The sequence below is a fragment of the Neovison vison genome, chromosome 5 (genome assembly GCF_020171115.1).
Source record: "Neovison vison isolate M4711 chromosome 5, ASM_NN_V1, whole genome shotgun sequence".
Lineage (NCBI taxonomy): Eukaryota > Metazoa > Chordata > Mammalia > Carnivora > Mustelidae > Neogale > Neogale vison.
The window spans coordinates 158,347,369-158,364,996 of NC_058095.1; the positions used below are offsets into that span (position 1 = coordinate 158,347,369).

A 17,628-nucleotide genomic window follows, 5' to 3' on the forward strand; every position below is an offset into this window, starting at 1 on the left:
GGAAATACATTGGCAGGTGGCCATGGGCAGACAGGTCGTGCAGGTACACTGGGAGGCAGTCTCCCTTCCCCTGGTAGTTCTTCAGGATGACTTTTTGCCCCTCAGAGGACGTTCCTGCACAGCGGCAGGTGCTCCGGACTGAGGTCCTGAAATGACCAGGTGGCCCAGTGGTGGCAGACAGTGATCAGGTGCAGGCCAATGAGCTGCCGCTCAGGTCCAAGAGGGGGACAAAATCATCACAGGAATACGGTCCCTCAAAACCAATACTTACACCTGTATTTTGTAACCTTTGACATTGTTGAACCCTCACTGCTGTTTAAAACTCTCTCCCTTTGGTTTCTATGCCCTCCCAACTTTCTGGTCACTCTCTCCCAATCTCATTTACAGGGTCCCTTTCTTCAGTCGCACCCTCAGCCATCATGTGGGATGGGAAGAGGGCTTCTTCGTCCCTGCTCCTCTCCTGGGGGATTACGAGGAGCAGCTTAAACTAAAAGGAGATCCCACCGCATGGTGGGATCAAGCCCAAAGTCTTCTGCTCTTCCATCCTGTCCTCCAGAAAAACGGTGCAAATTTACGGCAGAAATAAAATATACCAGTTTAGAAAACAGTTCATGAAGAAACCATTTGACTTTATGTGATTTTATTTTTCACAGAATAACACAATAGCAACCAATTTTCCACTTCAGATGAATCTAGATGTGCGAATACCAATTTGGACGAACTGGACTGAAGGACTCCAGGAGGGACTCCAAAATCTTTTTGGGTGAAGTCCATATATTGAAAGAACTTGAAAGCTTTGCCACCAGAGGAGCTCTGAAGTTTGTTTTCCTTAAAGTTCTTGGGGGAATAGTCCAGCGAATGGTTTGGGGCACAATCTCCAGTGAGTCTGCTGGTATACAGGCATAAAAAAATGGCTGGTTTTGTCTTCTTTCAGAATGAAAGTTGATATCCTCTTGAGGAAGCTTTGATGGTAACTTAGGTTTGCTTGGGCAGTAATTTGGTCTTTCTGACTCATAATTACGGACTTTCTTCTTTCTCGTGCATTTCTCTTTATTCCGTGTATAACTGTAATCACAGTCCCAATGAACGTTGTTCTTTCTAAACAGATCAATTTTGGCCTTCTTTCCTTCTTTGCTTTCCATATGCCTGTGAGGTCTGCCTTGGCCTTTTGCAAGATGTAATTTGATATTTGATTCTGTTAAGGGAGCTAAAGAATGGTTGGTTCTGCACCTTGCAGTCCATGAAGCCTTCTCTGCACTGAATGGAGCAGAAGATGATCTAGACGGAACTTGTATAGCATTTAATGAACCATGGCCCAACCAGTCAGGAGATGGCATTTTAGAGGACGACCTGTATTTCCTGCTTTTGTGGGATTCATAGGAAGGTGTGACGACTGAGGAGTGTTTACTACAGCCTCTTACATGTTGGGAACCCGAATCTTCCCTGTACAATGGGTTCAAATTAGTTTTCCTTTTTTTCATCTTGTACAGATTTTCCAAAGGAATGCCTTTCTGTAATTCAAATAGAATGTTTCGTGATTCCTGACTTAAATAAGGGTTGGCTTCTAAAAACATACATTCTTCACTCTCACGTGCTTCAAGAGCTAAGAATTCCTCCAATTTGGCTGACCTCTCAATATCTGTCTGACTTTGGGTAAAATCTTCAGAAATCTGAGTTGAACGGGAATCAACTAAACTGGGAGTGCTTTCCTGAGTCTTTGAATCAAAACATTTGCATGTATCTGTTTCTTGAAACCATACATGACATTGCTTATCTTTTTCCAGAGTCCTGTGAGATTTTAACTCTGAAAGAGCTGTAGTATCTCTCGCCACTGTGCCTTGTTGATTGGGGTCAGGAGCACACACAAGCGGTGGCTCCAGGAATTTTCTCAATTTTGAGTTGTCATGAGGACTTTGCTTCTTGGAAGAGATATGCTGTTCTGACAGTTCTTTATCAATGCAGAGACGACCATCACTTTCTCCCCTGTTACCTACATTTTCACATGTTGCTACCGTGTTTAACTTAAGAGTATGTTTGGGAAGTGCAGCTGGTTTTGGGAATATATGTCCGACCGGAAGCCCCAGGAGAAAACGAAGGTATTTATATTGTAAATCAAGATCTATTTGATGAAGAGACTTTTCCTCAAAAAGTAACAAAATTCTGTTTTTTCGTTTTGGTACTTTGAAACCAGAATGAATACATTTAGATAAAGGCTTCCTTATATTCGGAGGCCTGGCCATTGCATAAGATTCTCTTACAATTCTGGGAAAGGCTTTCATTTGAATCTCCAGTGTTTTCATAGAAAAGTGTATGCACAGCTTGTCTTCTTCTTCTACTGAGTAGTTCTGAAGAATATGAGGCAATGGCATCTGCTTAGCGGAAGTCACTGAAGACGCTCTACTTTCTAGCTTACTGATACTCTTCAACTTTGTAATCTCTTTGCTGTCCCTTGAAACACTGACAATCAATGTCTTCATTCCCCTGACAGGCAGTGAATCCTTGGTGTATTTCTGTTTTAAGTTAAGTTCTATACTATCAATCCCTTCTAGAGACACAAAGCACATTTTTTTATGTCTTGGATATAGCCTCCAACGGTTATCTTCTGAAACAGACTGTTTTAGATAAAAGTTAATCTTTTGGAAGGATTGTTTTGCCGTCTCTGGCATCAGATTCAGTTTTATTTCAAGTGATTTTGACTCAAAATGATTAATGAGCTTATTGTTTTCTTTGGGAGTAAAACGTTTTAAAATGGGCTTTGGCTGCACTTTGGGAGGTATCATTGTGGATGTTGTATCTGGGCTCCCTGCACATGGCGGTGACTTCCAATCATCGGGTTTTGGGGCTTTTACCTTTTTCAGTATATCTTCACAAATTTTGTCATGGATAATTTTTATCTGGGATTCAAAGACACTCTTAATTGCCTCACAAAGAGGAAGTAAACTTTCTGTACTTATACTATGTGCCACTCCTTCTATTTCGTTACTTTTAACTTGGGATGCCATAGGCCCAATTCCTGGAAAAGTTTTTTGTTGCTGGACCTTTTGTGTGGTTGCGTCCTGGATGGGTTTGCTCTGACCCCCCTGTTGAGGGCATGAGCCACTCTCCATGGTTTTGAATGGGTGAATCCCATGTTGTGGTACTTCTAGACCTGGAGGGGAAATAACCATAATTAGGGTACTCTCCATGTGGGCGTCCACATTGTCCTTCAGATGGTCAGACATGAGTAGACCCTCTGTTGGTGTCAGAATGGGTTTTGGTGCCTTTTCTTCATCTTCAGTCATAAGCACGTCAGGTTCTTTCATGGTCCTTGAACTATCATGCCCTGGAACAACCCTTTTTCCTTTTGTTTGTGGAAGGAAAATCTTTTTTTTTGTTTTGCTGCGGAGATTTGCTTCTGTTTTGACACTGGGGAGTTTTTGCTTGCATTGCCCCTCCACCACAAAGGGCTGGGAATCCTGTGGAGCTGTGTTTATAAAGTGCTGGTCCCCTTCTTTTACAGTGCTTGAGCTGTTCCCCTGAGTGTTTGGTGATTTCTGCTGGAATTCAGAGAAACAGAGTATCTTTTTTCTTTCTCGATTTGTTTCAGAGTCTACTATTTCTTCTGTCTGAGATGAACTCATTGCAGAAATAGAAAGATTTCTGATAAATATTCCTGAGGCATCTTCACTCTGCAAAACTATTTTCTTTGGTTTCTTCAAGTCATACTCTAATTTCTTTCTATTGCTTGGAGTGCCATGTCCCGTGTTGTGAAGAATCTGTGAAATTGGATGATTTGGGATTTTCATGGTTAAATATTTGGGGCTCAATTCTCTTTTCAAATCTGCTACTGTCAATCTGCCTTTCCAGCCTTTAAATTTGAGAGAAAGAGGAATATAGGCGTAAAATGAATCCAGAACATGTTTTTGAAACAATTTCTGTGGCTGAATATTTTGTTTTGCACCCGAGACTTCTAGCTCCTTATGTTTTTGCCTGATTGGGCAGGCGTTTTCTACACGAGTTATCACCTGAGTGTTAATTTGAGATTCCTGTGCCTTTAGAGATGGAATGTTCAGGTTTACGGTATTGCTTGTGTCCCTTTTCTTGTTCTCCTCCAGCCTGACCATGGTGTGTTGATGCATTTCTGTCTTGTCCACTGCCAGGCGGATAGCTACGTTTCTGTCTATTTTTAATCCCCCTTCTTCCACTTCTAATGTTTTTTGCTCCAGATTTATAGTAATGATTGTGTCCGTCTTATTTTTTCCCTCCAGGTCTCCAGACTGAAGTGGAAAAGTCCAGTGGGAAGAAAGAGACTCCTGGAGTGAGTCTAGAATACATTCCTCTTGTTCTGGACCTGGCAATCCCTCCTCTCTTTTCCCTCCTATGGTATCAAACACTGTAATATCCACGTGGATTCCTGGTAGTATTTGTATTCTAGGATACACTGTAGTTTCATTGCATACATCTCTTTCCAAAGGTGCCTTCTGCCTTCCATTTGGAAATGGGAACTTCAGAGAAAAGCTGGAGTCCAGCCAGGTCTTATGTCCACTCTCCGATGGTAGCACCACTTGCTTTTGCACCACAATCTCTTGTTTCTCTATACCTGGGGGGGCACCTGTCGCTGAGATTCTCGTCTTCTCAAGTGATCCCTTTGTCTGTGCAGCAGAGACTCTGGGAGAGAGCATTCTGCTCCCTTTATCCTTACTGTGTACATTGTTCTCTGGCTTATCCCATTTATATGAATCTGCAGATCCTGGAGATGCTTCTGATAAAGTTTTTTGTGGGTGGGCAACTTGCTCTGAAAGAGAAAATCCTTTTGCACTTACAGGGGCACCAAATGTAATACGTATTTCCTTGGATATTTTCCTTGGTGGTGAAACTAAAACCTTAGGACTCATTTTATGCTTTAAGTTATTCATTACTTCAGTTTGTTTCTTCAGATTTCCAATTTTAGTGGGCTCCCTGGTGGGGTAGGAAAGAAATGTAGTGAAAGTTTCTGTTTTGTATTTTTCTGGCTGAACCTCTTGCCCTGTAAAGAAATACTCCAGCCTTTTCCCACTTCTGGTACCAAATCCTGTTAAATAAACATCCTCATGCTGTGAATTTAAAACTAACTGACTCAAATCTCCTTCGGATTTGACTCGTGGAGGATCATTCCTTCTCTGTACACTGATCAGGAAGTTTGAGGCCCACTGTTGCACTGCCTCTTCCTGGGGTACGGAGTGTTCTGCTTTTTTAACAATTTCCCCATCACCAGCAACTACCTCTGTAACTCCCGTTTTCTGGATACCTGAGGATTCCTGGAGATTTTGCTGTGCAGGAGAGGATCCTGTAAATCCTGGCACATCTTTGTCTATTTTGCTCTCTGAATCTAGAGAAAGGGGAGGGGCTGATGGAACAGAAAAAAAGGTCCTTGTCAAAACCACAGGTAGCTCATCTGTACCTTTGTACACATTTTTCTTTAGCTCTTTAATATTCAACACAAATTCCTTTGTGTTAAAGATGTGTGAGATTGACAAGAGCCGGGCCTCCTTGCGATGCATCCTGATCGTCATATCTACTGTTTTCACTTCACGCTTATTTCCTTTCTGTGACATTTGTTTGTTTTCTCTTTCACTCACAGCACAAATTGCCCCTGTATCTGCTCTCCTCTTTCTATCTGATACTGCTGAAAGCATTTGTGGAATTAGAGAGGGTCTTTGAATCCCAAGCCTACCTTCATCTACTTGTATACCTTTATCCTGTGTGAGTTCAGCTGGAGGTTTGGAAACATAAATTTTTCTTAGCACTGTACAGGCTGGTTTACCTGGACACTCATGTTTCTTTTGCTCTTGCCCTCCAATGTTCAGATGCAGTTCTGTTCTGTGGAGCCTAAGTGAAGGAGGTGATTTCCTGGATTTCAAACTTATATCTGTGATCTGGGTCCTATTTCTCCTATCTGTTGTTTTTTCTCTGTCCTGCTCCTCTTCCCGAGGCACAAGCTGTTTCTCGTTTTGACTGTCTGGAATGCCGTCACCACGGATTGCTTCTGTATGTACTACTTCCCTGGTATTTGATTCTCTCTCCGCAACAGGCCTTGCAGGTCCTGGTAGTTCCTCACCTACCTGAATCTCCTTATCCGGCTGCAGGGGAGGGAGAGATGATAATGACGAGGAAGAGCCGGACACAACCTCACCTGGTTCATCTTCGCTTTCCTGCATCCTCTCTTCTTGATGTTTGGGAAACCCGAGGTTTACTCTATCTGCTCCATCCTTTTCCTTTCTCTGGGGCATATGACGCTCTCCTTTTCGTGGACTGATCAAAATATCCCCGGTAATGGGCTCTGTGCATTCCCTGTCCTCAGAATCTGATGATTCCTGGGAGCTGCCTGAGGACAGAGAGCGGGCCGTGACTGCCGGCCTTCCCCTTTCCTCCTCTCCGGGACTCGTGCTGAGGTGAAGGAGAGAAGCTCGGCAAGGACAAGTCTTAGTCAGCCTCGCCGCACCTGGCTCACGCCGACCTTCCTGAGCCATTCCCTCCTGCTTTTTGGTTTTCCATCGAAGGTCACTTAGATTGTATCTAAGTAGATTAGGCAATTTCTTTGCTTTTAAATACCTATCATTGGGACCCACGCTACTATTCACATCCACGTTTTCCTCTCTATCCCTCACTTCTTTCTGTAATGCGTGTTCTTTCCATTTTTCTGCAGGGTTTGAAAGTTCTCCGTCAGTTGTTTCTGCATATACTGTTTTCACCGCGTCTTGTGATTCCCTGGACGGTAGGTGGGGGAGAGGCAGTTTTGTAATTCTCATCATGTACCCCTCTCCTTCTCTTGAACCAAATTTAAGGTATGGTAGAGTAAGTAAAGAAGTACAAATGTTCTCCAGATGTGTAGCTAGGTCCTTTTCATCTTTCTGCACCTTTCTCTCTCGCTTTTGAAATTTTCCCTGCAATTTTTGGGTATCAAGTACAGGTGAAAGTGATAATTCCTTTACCCTCATAGCCATAGGTGCTGGGACCACTTTGTTTTCAGTATCTGTTTTGAGTCTGTCCTTCTCTTTTAACCCACACACATCAAATGACTTAGTATATGGCTTTTTGCCTGAACTGAATGGATCTCGAATCTTTGGTGGTGGAAAACAGGATTGTGTTATTCTTAGCGTGTCTTCCTTTTCTTTCATCCTTGTGTCCCATTTCGGAGAAGAAGGAGAAAGTAAGGAGGCACAGGTTTCCTTCAGAACCATTTCTGGCTCACCTTGGTCTTCTGGCACTTCTTTTCCTTGCTCTTTAATGTTCAAAGGTAGCCTCTTTCTCCTGGGTAGATGCGGAAATGGGGATGTCTCTGCTGTCAAGGTAATTATTCGGGGGAGTCTTCTACCTTTCCCACCTTTTATTTTTTCTCTGTCCCTTCCCTCTGCTTTTGGCACATGTTGATATGCTTTTATTACTATATTACATGATCTAGTGCTTTCAGTGGAATCTGCGTATCTGGTTTTTCCCACACACGACTTGGGGCACAGCAGTTGTGGAGGAGAGAGTCCTGTCATTGCCGGCAAGTCTGTGTCTACTTTGGTTCTTGTGTCCAAGCTGTGGTAAGATGGAGGAGGTGTGGAAGGAGGAGTTTTTGTCAGAGCCACGCCGGGATCTCCCATTCTTTGCTGCTCCTCTTCTACTTTCTCCTTTATACACGGAGGTTCCTCTCTGTGCTCAGGGACACGGAATTCATGAGGAGGTGGTGACGTCTTTGTCTTCAAATCTGAGCCCTGAGGCTGCACCGAGTCATTCCTGGCTTCTGTTTGTGCTCTGCCCCTTTCTGCCTGCTGTGGGCATTGTATTCCCTTCTTCACGAGGGTATCAGGGGACTCTGCAGATGCTATTTGCCCTGGGGGAGACGATTCTTGGAGCTCAAGATGTGATGCATCATTTCTTATTACTTCTGGCTCGTGTTCCCCCTCTTTTGTGACCCACTCAAGACGAGTTGAGGAAGTGAGAAAAGGATGGATTTTGCTCCGAAGCACAACGGTTTCCTTGTTATCTTCTTGTCCCGCTTTCACTTGTTCTTTGATGTTCACTTGCAGTTTCTTTGTCTTGAGTATAAGGGAAAGGGGTGATTTCTTTGCCCTCAAAGCTATATACTTGGAATGCATTATGTCTTTCTCAAAAGTATTCTCTTCATCCTCTTCTCTCTGTGTCACATATTTTGTTCTTTTCGAATCGTTTGAAATAGCATTCAAAGGTAGTACTGTATACTGCAGTTTCTCTGCATTTGATGATTCCCTTTGCCATGAGGCTGGGAGAAAGGGTCTTGTTACTTGTTTCTCTTCCTTGCCTTCTCTACCTTTGTTTAATTTAAACTGAGGTGGAGAAGGTCTTGTCAGAACCTTATCTAGCTCACTTCTTCCTTGTATGTATCTTGATTTTTCTTTCATGCTTGTCTGTACTTCTGAAATTCGGCGGTCACAACCCCCAGAGGGGTTGAGTACATGTGGAAGTGGTAATACCTTTGCCTTGGAAGTTGTGCCTTTGGGATACCTTATGTGTTTTATATTTACTATTTTTCTTCTATCTTCTCCTTCCTGTGGCTCATACTCTGGTGCTGCTCTGACATCATTAGAAATATCATCTCCAGATGACTCCGCATACACTCTTTTCCCTGCATCCGATGACTTCTGGAGCTGGAGCTGTGAAACAGCAGATCTTGTTATCCCTTGCCTGTCTCCTTCCCCTTCTATTCCTGTGTTCAATTCATGGTGAGTTAGAGAAGATTCAGAAGCCCGGCTTGTGGGCAGAACTACTTCTTGTTCACATTTACCTCCTTCATCCACTTTCCCCTGCTCTTCACTTTCTGGATCCTCTTTCACGGGCTCTTTAAGATTCAACGGTATGTCCTGTACTAGTGCTTTGTTTCTTTCTACACCGTCACCTTTTGGGTGCATCATGTCTCTCTTGGCTGATTTCTCTGCCTTAGTCTCTTCTTTCTGTGGTGTATGTTCTTTTGCGTCTTGTACATCACTTGTGAGATCACCATCAGTGGACGTTTCATTTGCTCTTTTCACTGCATCTGATGATTTCTGCTGTGACAGTGCTGGAAGAGAGCATCTTGCTACTTCAGTTACATAGTCTGCTTCTTCTACTTTTGTATCCAATTGTAAATGAGAAGGAGCAGGTATGCAAGTGCTAGTATTGGTCACAAGGACATCTGGCTCACCTTTAATTTTTTGTCTCTTCTCTTCTTGCTCTTTGATGTCCAGCTGGATTTCCTGTAAAATTGATTTCTTTTTCCTCCAAAGTATGACTTTAATCATTCTTACTCCCTCCTCTTCTTCCTGCATGATATCATGTTCCTTGGCTTCCTTTACACTGTTTGAGGTATCACCATAAATAGCCTGTTTGTATGCTATTTTTCCTGTATCTGAGGACTCCTGGAGTTCTGTTTGTAGGAAAGAAGATCTTGCTTCTATTAGCAAGGCATCTTCCCCTTCTATTCTTGTGTCCACTTCTGAGTCCGGAGGAATAGAGATGGAAACGCAAGATTTGCTCCAAATCCCATCTTGTTTATCTTTATCTTTCTGCATCTCTTTCACTTTTTCTTTGATGTCCAACTGTAATTCCTGTGTAACTGAACTCTGTTTTGCCTTCAAAACTATTCTTTTGGGATGCCCGATTGCTTCCAAGGCCATTTCCCCTCTATCTTTCTGTGGCACATATTTTGCCTTTCTTATACTGCTTAAAATATCATCAGCCGATTCCTCGCATATTCCCACTGCATCTGATAATTTCTGGAGCGGCAGTGACGGAAGACAAAATCTTGTGATCCCTCGCAAGAGCACCTGCTTTATTTCAGGATCCCATTCCACACGAGGTGAAGGAGGAATGGAAGCATGGCGTTTGCTCTGAACTATCTCTAGGTCGCTTTTCTCTTTCTGCATCGTTTCCTCTTGTTCTTTGTTGTTCCACTGTGGTGCATTCCCATGCAGTGTGTGTTTAAAAGGTGTTTTCTTTCCTTTAAAAGCGACACATTTGACGCCCATTATGTCTTTCACATATACTACATTTTTTCCATCTTCCTTTTTTCCCTGTGGCAAATGTTCTGATTCTCTTACATTGCTTAAGCTCCCTCTATTAATGAACTCTGCAAATGAAGTTTTCCTGACACTTGGTGACACCTGGCGCTTTAGCGGTGGAAGGCAGCTCCTTGGTAGTCCTGACTTCTCTTGCCCTACTCTTATTCTCGAATCCACATTAGTATGTGACAGAGATGGCAAGGAAGTACACAAGCTTGACAGTTTTATAGCTGATTTACATTCATCTGTCTGCACCTTGGTCTCTTTTCCTGTAAAGAGTGAGCTAATTTTTTCTGTACTTGGAATGTAATCCACAGTGCCAACTACTTCTTCTGATGCCTCCTTTTCAGATGGTGTCTTACTCTGAAATACATCCCTCGAAGAGTGAGACGCAGACTTTGGAGAAGTATGATGTAGACATTCTGGATGCTCTTCGTTTCCCTCCACATGCAAGCCAATCCCTTCTGTATTTGCAGTGTGGTATGTTGGAGCCTTCGATGTTTTTTTTACACATGGCAACTTAATCTGAAGTATATCCATTGAGGAATGAGAAACTGATGTTTGGAGAACCTTGCACGTACTCTCTTTTTGATGTTCCTTTCTTCTTCTGTTATGCAAGTTAATAGAAGGTTGATCTACTGGAGTATCTACTTCATTCAATGCTTTGTCTACCACTGAACTCAAAACTTTTGAACTCCTTCCTTTTGCTGAGACTTTTTTCTTTAGCTTTCCATTATAGAGTTGATCCAATAGGCAAGAAGAAACGGGTTCCAGAATATTTTCTTTATTCTGGTTAGAACTATGGAATTGCTTCGCCCTCAGTTTTTCAGAAAAAGTCATTTTCCATCCATTTAATCTTAATGGAATATCCATTAACTTTGATTGCTCTTTTCTCCATGGATTTACATGTAAACTTATAGGAGTGCTTATGTCTTCTTTCTTTGTATTTACTGCCTGTGTTACCTGAAGATGCTCTCTATTTGGACGAGACACAGAATCCACAATACTTTCAGGAATGCCATCTGGTTTCCCCTCTCCTTTCTGCACTGCAGACATAGTTTGCCGGACCCGCCGATTGGTGCAAAGAAACTTCTGTCCTTTTGAACCTCGTGAGGTATCGGTTTCTTTTATGCCTTCTCTTCTCAATAGATGTGAAATAGTCCTTTTGTTAGTGGACGTATCTTCCTCAGCTACCTTTCCTGTGTTTTTCAAATGAGGAGGTTCCATAATGGGGAAGGCAAAAGTTCCACAAATTGTCAGTGAAATACTTCCTTGTTTCCGGAATTCTTTGTCCTTGTGAGTCATCTGTTGAGAAGCATCCAACTCTTTAAGAAATATATTCCGTCCTTTTGAATTTACTGAAACATTGGTTTTCTTGGATACTCTTCTCCCCGCTGGAACTGAAACTGAATGTTTGACTACGTCTGCATCTTTGTGCTTTGCTCTCTGTGCAATAAGGAATTCACATTCTGTATGTGTTCTGATTCTTGGGACGTCTAACCCAGTGTAACTGATTTCCCTCTTCTGGGAAGCTAGACCACGGTGGACTTCTCTGTTCAAAGCTACTCCTATTTTCACGTGGTCAAGCTCCTTCTTCACTTCTTGGTTAATCACTAACTGATCTCTACATTGTGGGAGAATGTCGAGTAAAACGATTCGGCCCTTGTCTTTTTGCTCTCTAATACACTGTTTCAGTGTTTTGATATTTCTTGATATAGTACTCTTTATATCAGTGGACTGTGAAGATGATATTTTTCTTTTGTTTAGTGACTTCACCAGCTCTACCTGTGGAAGAAGGTAAATCGGCTTTCTTGGCCTGTCTTTTTCCCTTTCTCCTTCTGTAAATTGTTTAATTTGAGATGAAAGAGATCCAGAATCACAAACAGTGTTCAGAAATAAATCTGCTATGGTTTTATCTTGCTGGAACTCCTTCTGTTTCTTCATTTCATGTCTCGGTTCCTTTTGGTTTCTTCTGATTCCACAACCTATAGTATGAAACAGCTGGGAGACAGGTGGCTTCTTTGCCTTCAGTCTCATCCGTTTGGTATGCACAGTGTTTGTCACATCTGCTGTTTTTGCCTTAGCTTTATGTTTTATGATTTTAGGATACATAGGTGTGTAGGCATAAGGAGAACTAGCACCTGCTTTATTTAGGGCATGTCTCTTTTCAGAAGAGTCTTCATAGATACCCCAGGTACTAGGTGACTGCTCCATTGTGATGTGTGATAAAATAGGCATAGACTCATATACAAATTTTAGGTCCACATTTAATGCAGTTTTCTCTCTCTTTCTGTCTCTCTTCTTTTCCTGTTGTTCATTAATGCTTAAAGCAGCATGACCAGTGGGATTAAGTGGTTGTGAAATCAGTAGCCCTTCAATTGGCAACTGCATTTGTGTGGGTTGTACATGACTAAACCTTGATGCTCTGTCCATCTCTATTTTGAATCTATTTTGTCTTTCAATGTCAGAGGGGTCTGATGTGAAGTACATGGTATTTGGAAATGTATCAGCCACATTTTTACCTTGACATATCTGTTGCATTTTGTTTTTTAAACTGGATCCAAGTTTCTTCCTGCGTTTTGTGGTAAACCGCCCTCTGATTTTAAGTAATTGTGAAATTGCTGGCTCCTTTTCCTTCAGAGTTAAACGTCTGGGGTTCAATGTGATTTCCTCTTCTAATAATTGTACTGTGCTTATCTGGCTTTCAGGGTCAGATAAAATTGGTGAAAAGAAATCTATAGGCTCCAGGAAAGTTGTGGCTGAATTTTCCTGTAACTCTACCTTTTCCTCTGTAATACGACCATGCAGATTTCTATGAAGTATTTTGTTATACAGAGTGCCCCTTGCTGTTGCTTTGAAGGGGTGTTTATCAGTCACTGACTTGGGTGGTGGAATCTTAGTTCCCACAGTAGCAAGGAATGATGCCTCGCCCACACCTTCAAACCAATGCCTCACTTTCATCTTGTACTGAAATTTGCACCGCTTCATCTTTCTATGGCTTCCTATAAAACATCCTGAGATATTAAGCAACTGTGAAACTGGTTGTTTCTTTGCCTTCAAAGTTACATGCTTGGGGTTTATTATACTTTTCTTGCCTGAAAACTCTAATGTGTAGCTCTGGCTTTTAGGTTCATATGAATCAAAGCTGGGAAAATCTGAATATTTTAAGTCATTTTGATTCTTTGCCTTTTCCTTAAAAATACAACTATCGCATTTTCTCCTAGGATTTCCATCCCAGAGAACACCACATTGTATCAAACCAGTGTCTGATTTCCTTGCTTTCGGAAATGGAGTCTTTCTTCCTCCCACACGTTTAATTCCTTCTTGAGTATGAAGACTCTTCTTCACTCTTTCAACTTGAAAATTCATCATGTGTCTAGAGACGGGCTTCAAAATAGTTCCTCTAAAGTGTTTTTCTGGCCTTATTTTTTGTGCTGCACAAGACAAATTCCAAGTGCTTCTGACTTCTAAATTATGCAGTTCAGATTCTGATTGGTAGGAACCAGGGTATTTCATATGATGGGCACTGAAACTGAAGTGTTGCTTATACTGTGGAACTGATTCCGATAATATTTTTTGGATATTTTCCTCTTCCTTTTCATGGTGCACATTCATTTTCATTGTGTTGCTTGATCTGTTTTGTGGCTCAGTTGAGTTGGCCTTCCACACTTCCCCAGCACATGCTGATTTTCCTAGCTCTGCAGAAGTACAGCTGTATGGTATTAATCTTGGTTGACCCGCCGCTGCTTTTGATGTGGTATGCATTTCAATATCTATTTTGTTATCAGTTGAAACAGGCATGGAAGACAAAAATGCATTTGTTGTGCTTTTATTCTGTTGCATGTCGTTTATTATGGATTTTAAGTTGTGGTCCTGTTCCTTCCTACAGTAGAGATTATCATCCTCAGTGATATTAAGCATCTGTGAACAAAGAAGCTTCTTTGCCTTCCTGGTTACACATTTGGGACCCCTACGATTTTTCCTTCTTGGAAACTTTAATATCTTCTCCTGATTTTCGGAGTCAAATAAAAGAGATACTGTGGATGTTGTTAGTAAATCTCTCTGCAGCATTCTATGTTTCTTGGCAATGGGACCACTTTTCTTCCTTCCAGACCTTTTATCACCTGGATCTCCAAGTACTGTGTTCCCTGATTTGGTAGGTAAGATATTTTGATCAACTCTGTGTTTCATAACTTTTGGAGTTTTTATGACATCTTCTTCTTCTTCAGGTTGTAGGGAAACTGCAACATGAACATCTAGCTTCCTTGCAGGGCTCCCGTCAGACACAGTACTATACTCTGTTTCATCAACTAAGTAGTCGAATGTTGTTTTCCCTGATTTTGGAAATGGAATCTTTTGCCCTGTTCCATTTGGTATGTCTTCTCGTGGTGGGATAGTCTTGCTCAGCTCCTCAGTTTGAAATGGAATCGGAGGAGAACAAGTAGCTTCCAATTTACTTTCTGAAACCAGTGTTGGTTGTTGCACGTCCTGCTCCATAAGAAGCATATTTTGATCTTTTCTCCTTCCTGTATTATACAGGAATTGTAGACCGGCTTCAAATAAAACTCTGTCGCCCTCTCTTTCTTTTCTATTTTGCCATCTTGATTCTGATGTGCTGCTTGAGCTGCTCCATTTATTAGAAGAATAGGGACAGAGTCTTTCCCCTTCATGTTGTTCTGGCTGTATGATAGTGCTTTTATTTCTTAACAGGTCTCTCTTTTTTACTTTTTTACGTGTTTTGATGGCAGGTGAAACGGGTGTAGGTGAAGGGAAGGTATTCAAAAATAGATCTGACATACTTTGAGGTGTTTCTTTGGCTGTGTTTTCCAAGGCGACGTCCTGTTCCTTTCCGTGGCTAAGAGCACCAGACCTAGCGATGTTGATTGTCTTTGAAATTGATGCCATTTGTGCCTTCCCGTTTCTAGACTTGGGGATTCGTGCTGCATTTCTCCCACCTTCAAATTCAGACGGTGCTGGCAGGGAGAAATCAAAGCCCTTTAGGGTTCTCCCTTGTAAATCCTTTTGCAAACTTATCTTTTCCTCTGGAGATCGAGCAAGTTCCTTTCTAGGGCCTCTTTCAGCTAGGATGTCACTCTGTGCTGTAACAATTACAGATTTAGGAATTGATTTCTCTAGCACTGCAGATAAAATCTTTGGACTCTCTGCATATCGTAAGCCTTTTTGTGTTTTTGTTCTTTTTGGTTGCTTCTCAAAGGGAAGTGAATTCAAAATAGAACAAGAAACAGACTGTAGTACACTTTGTGTGAGAAATGTTTGTTGCTGCAGCTCCAGGGCTGTGTTAAGTGGTTCTGGGATTTTTATCTTTGCTGAGTTCTTTAGTTCTAGTTCTGACTTCACAACGTAAAGCTCCTTCATTTTACCAGCAATGAAGCTGGGGTGTTCAGAACTCCGCGGGGCTGCCTCTTCACACGGGTCTTTGACCTCCGTCGTGTCATTGGAGGCGTGGCCCCGCCGATCACTGGAGTCAGCATAGCAGGCTCTCTCTCTAACTGCTGACTCCTCCTGCTGTTGCAGTTTGTGACTGAATCTCATTTTCCAGGACACATCAGACTCTGCTTTTATTCTGTTATGCATTTTCACATCAACTAAAACAGGAACAGGAGAGGAGGTGGCTTTTAGGGTCATGTCTGCCGTGGGTTTCCCTTGTTTCATCATGATTTTGAAGTTGCATGTGAGTTGCCTTCTCTGGCTGGGTGTGCCACATTGTGTGACAGTGAGTGTCTGGGAAATCGCTGCCTTCTTTGCCTTTGAAGTTACCCATTCAAGACTCATTTTAGTTCTCTTGTCTATAAACTTTAAATTGCTTCTCTTTCTTTTTAATGCAGGTAAATCAAGTGTGGATAAATCCCAAGACTCCAGACTTGTTGCTGGTAATTCTTGTGCTGATCCTTTCCTTCTCTCTGCAATAAGATCTTCCAGGATCCCAGAGCATTTTATATGAATTAGCAAGTCAATAATCTGTGATTTCAGGGTCTTTGGACGTAGGTTTTTTAGACAACCACTTCCTGAGATATTAAATATTGGTGAAACTGGTGACTTCTTTGCCTTCATAATCACACATCTGGGACTAATTTTATTTTTTAAGGCTCTACATGTAAATGTCTTTCTCTGCAGTTTAGATTCAGATAGACCAGGTGTGGAGATGAGCAAAGACTCCAGGACATTTGCTTGTAGATCTTTTATAAACTCTGCATTTTCCTCTTTATCATGACTGTAAAATTCCCCCTTATGGCTCCCAACACTTAGGTCACTTGTCCTAAGTGGGCACTTAGGATCCATTAAAACTTGATCAAATAGTGATTTCTTTGACTTTAGAAAAGGAAGCTGTGAACTTACTGTATATGTTGCACCACTTTGTGTCTGGTAGCTTTTCTTCGGCTTCTGTCCCTGCCCTGAATCTGGAGGCAGCATTTGTCGTGAGATGTCTTGTTCAGTAATAAACAGAATTTTCCCACTTCCTTGGTTCCCAAGTTCTTCCTTGTGGCCGGAACAGAATTCGAAGTGTTGGCTGTGCTGTAGAATTACTTCTAATGGCTCCTGTTCACTTTCTTCTTCTGCATCCTGAAGACTGTTCTCTTTAGTGTCATCTGAAGTAATATCCTCTTCCTGTGGTGATAGGACTTGCTTTACTTGTTTAGAAATGAGACTTCTCTCTCCTAACATACCTTTTCCTCTTTCTGTCTTGCTATACATATTAACCTCAGGTGCACTATCCATGAAAGAATGTATTTTAGCCGCCACTTTTTCACCTTGAGCCATCTCTTCCATTTTGGCTATAGAGTTATAGCCCAATTCTTTTCTGTGGTTTGGGCCAACACCACCCGTCATACTGAATATGTATGAAACTGACGGTTTCTTTGCTTTTAAAATTCCACATTTGAGATTCACTAAAGTTTTCATGCCTGAGTATTTTTTAAAATTTTTCTTTCGTCTGAATGTAGATAAAGCAGGTATGCGGGAATCGGAAGTCACTGTGTCTTTCTTTTCAATGCCACCAGCGTCTTCCTTTTGATGATTTGCAGCAGACGGGACATGGTATTCTCTTGTAGAAAAAATGCTTTCATCCGTCTTTGCTCCCCCTGACTTTGGAGGTAAAAACCTGGCATAACTCTCCAGTTTTTCAAATTGAAACTGATCCAATATGGGGCATGAAGCAGAACCTAAAATAGTTTGTGAAGCATGTTTTCGTGGTTGTACCTGAGTATTTATACTTCGCAGTTGCTTCAGGTCCTCATCTGATTTGACAAGGTCACAACTCTTCGGATATGCACTGAATATAAAGTCTCGGCTACTCTCGGGACCTGGTAAAGTTTCATGTTTCCCTTCCTCCTCTTTCTCATCTCTCACACTGTCAGTTAAAGTACTCACAATATAATCTGGGCCACACACTTTTCTTCCATTTAGCAATCTGTCTTGCATTGGCTGCATATAATCAAGTCTTGCTATCCTCTGCATATCTGTCCCTACATTCAACCTGCTACTCATTTTGGTGTTGGACAAAATAGGCATGTTGGACTGAATGACATTGAGAGATGCATCTGCCCTGTTTTTATTTTGTTGTGGATTTTTCATCTTTGTTTTAAAATTG

At 41.8% G+C, this 17,628-nt stretch overlaps 2 protein-coding genes across 10 annotated transcripts in view; one reads left to right on the top strand and one right to left on the bottom strand.

Annotated features, from left to right (window-relative positions):
• Positions 1-17,628, top strand: part of BIVM (basic, immunoglobulin-like variable motif containing) — a 119,552-nt gene that overhangs the window by 10,835 nt on the left and 91,089 nt on the right. For 5 of the 9 annotated variants that reach the window (XM_044250061.1, XM_044250070.1, XM_044250062.1 and 2 more), the window contains exons 1-2: positions 6,687-6,733; positions 10,370-10,499. The exons of 2 other annotated variants lie outside the window; for them this stretch is intronic. The gene's annotated coding sequence lies outside the window, so the exon portion shown is untranslated. Of the gene's footprint in view, positions 1-6,664; positions 6,734-10,369; positions 10,500-17,628 lie in introns of those variants that run through there. 2 more of the 9 variants (XM_044250074.1, XM_044250064.1) reach the window with 2 other exon arrangements.
• CCDC168 (coiled-coil domain containing 168) overlaps positions 693-17,628 on the bottom strand; it is a 28,934-nt gene continuing 11,998 nt past the window's right edge. The window contains exons 5-7 of the mRNA XM_044250311.1: positions 12,300-17,350; positions 3,230-12,182; positions 693-3,139 (exon numbers count right to left, since the gene is read on the bottom strand). Of these exons, the coding sequence (XP_044106246.1) occupies positions 693-3,139; positions 3,230-12,182; positions 12,300-17,350 (16,451 nt within the window). The remainder of the gene's footprint in view (positions 3,140-3,229; positions 12,183-12,299; positions 17,351-17,628) is intronic.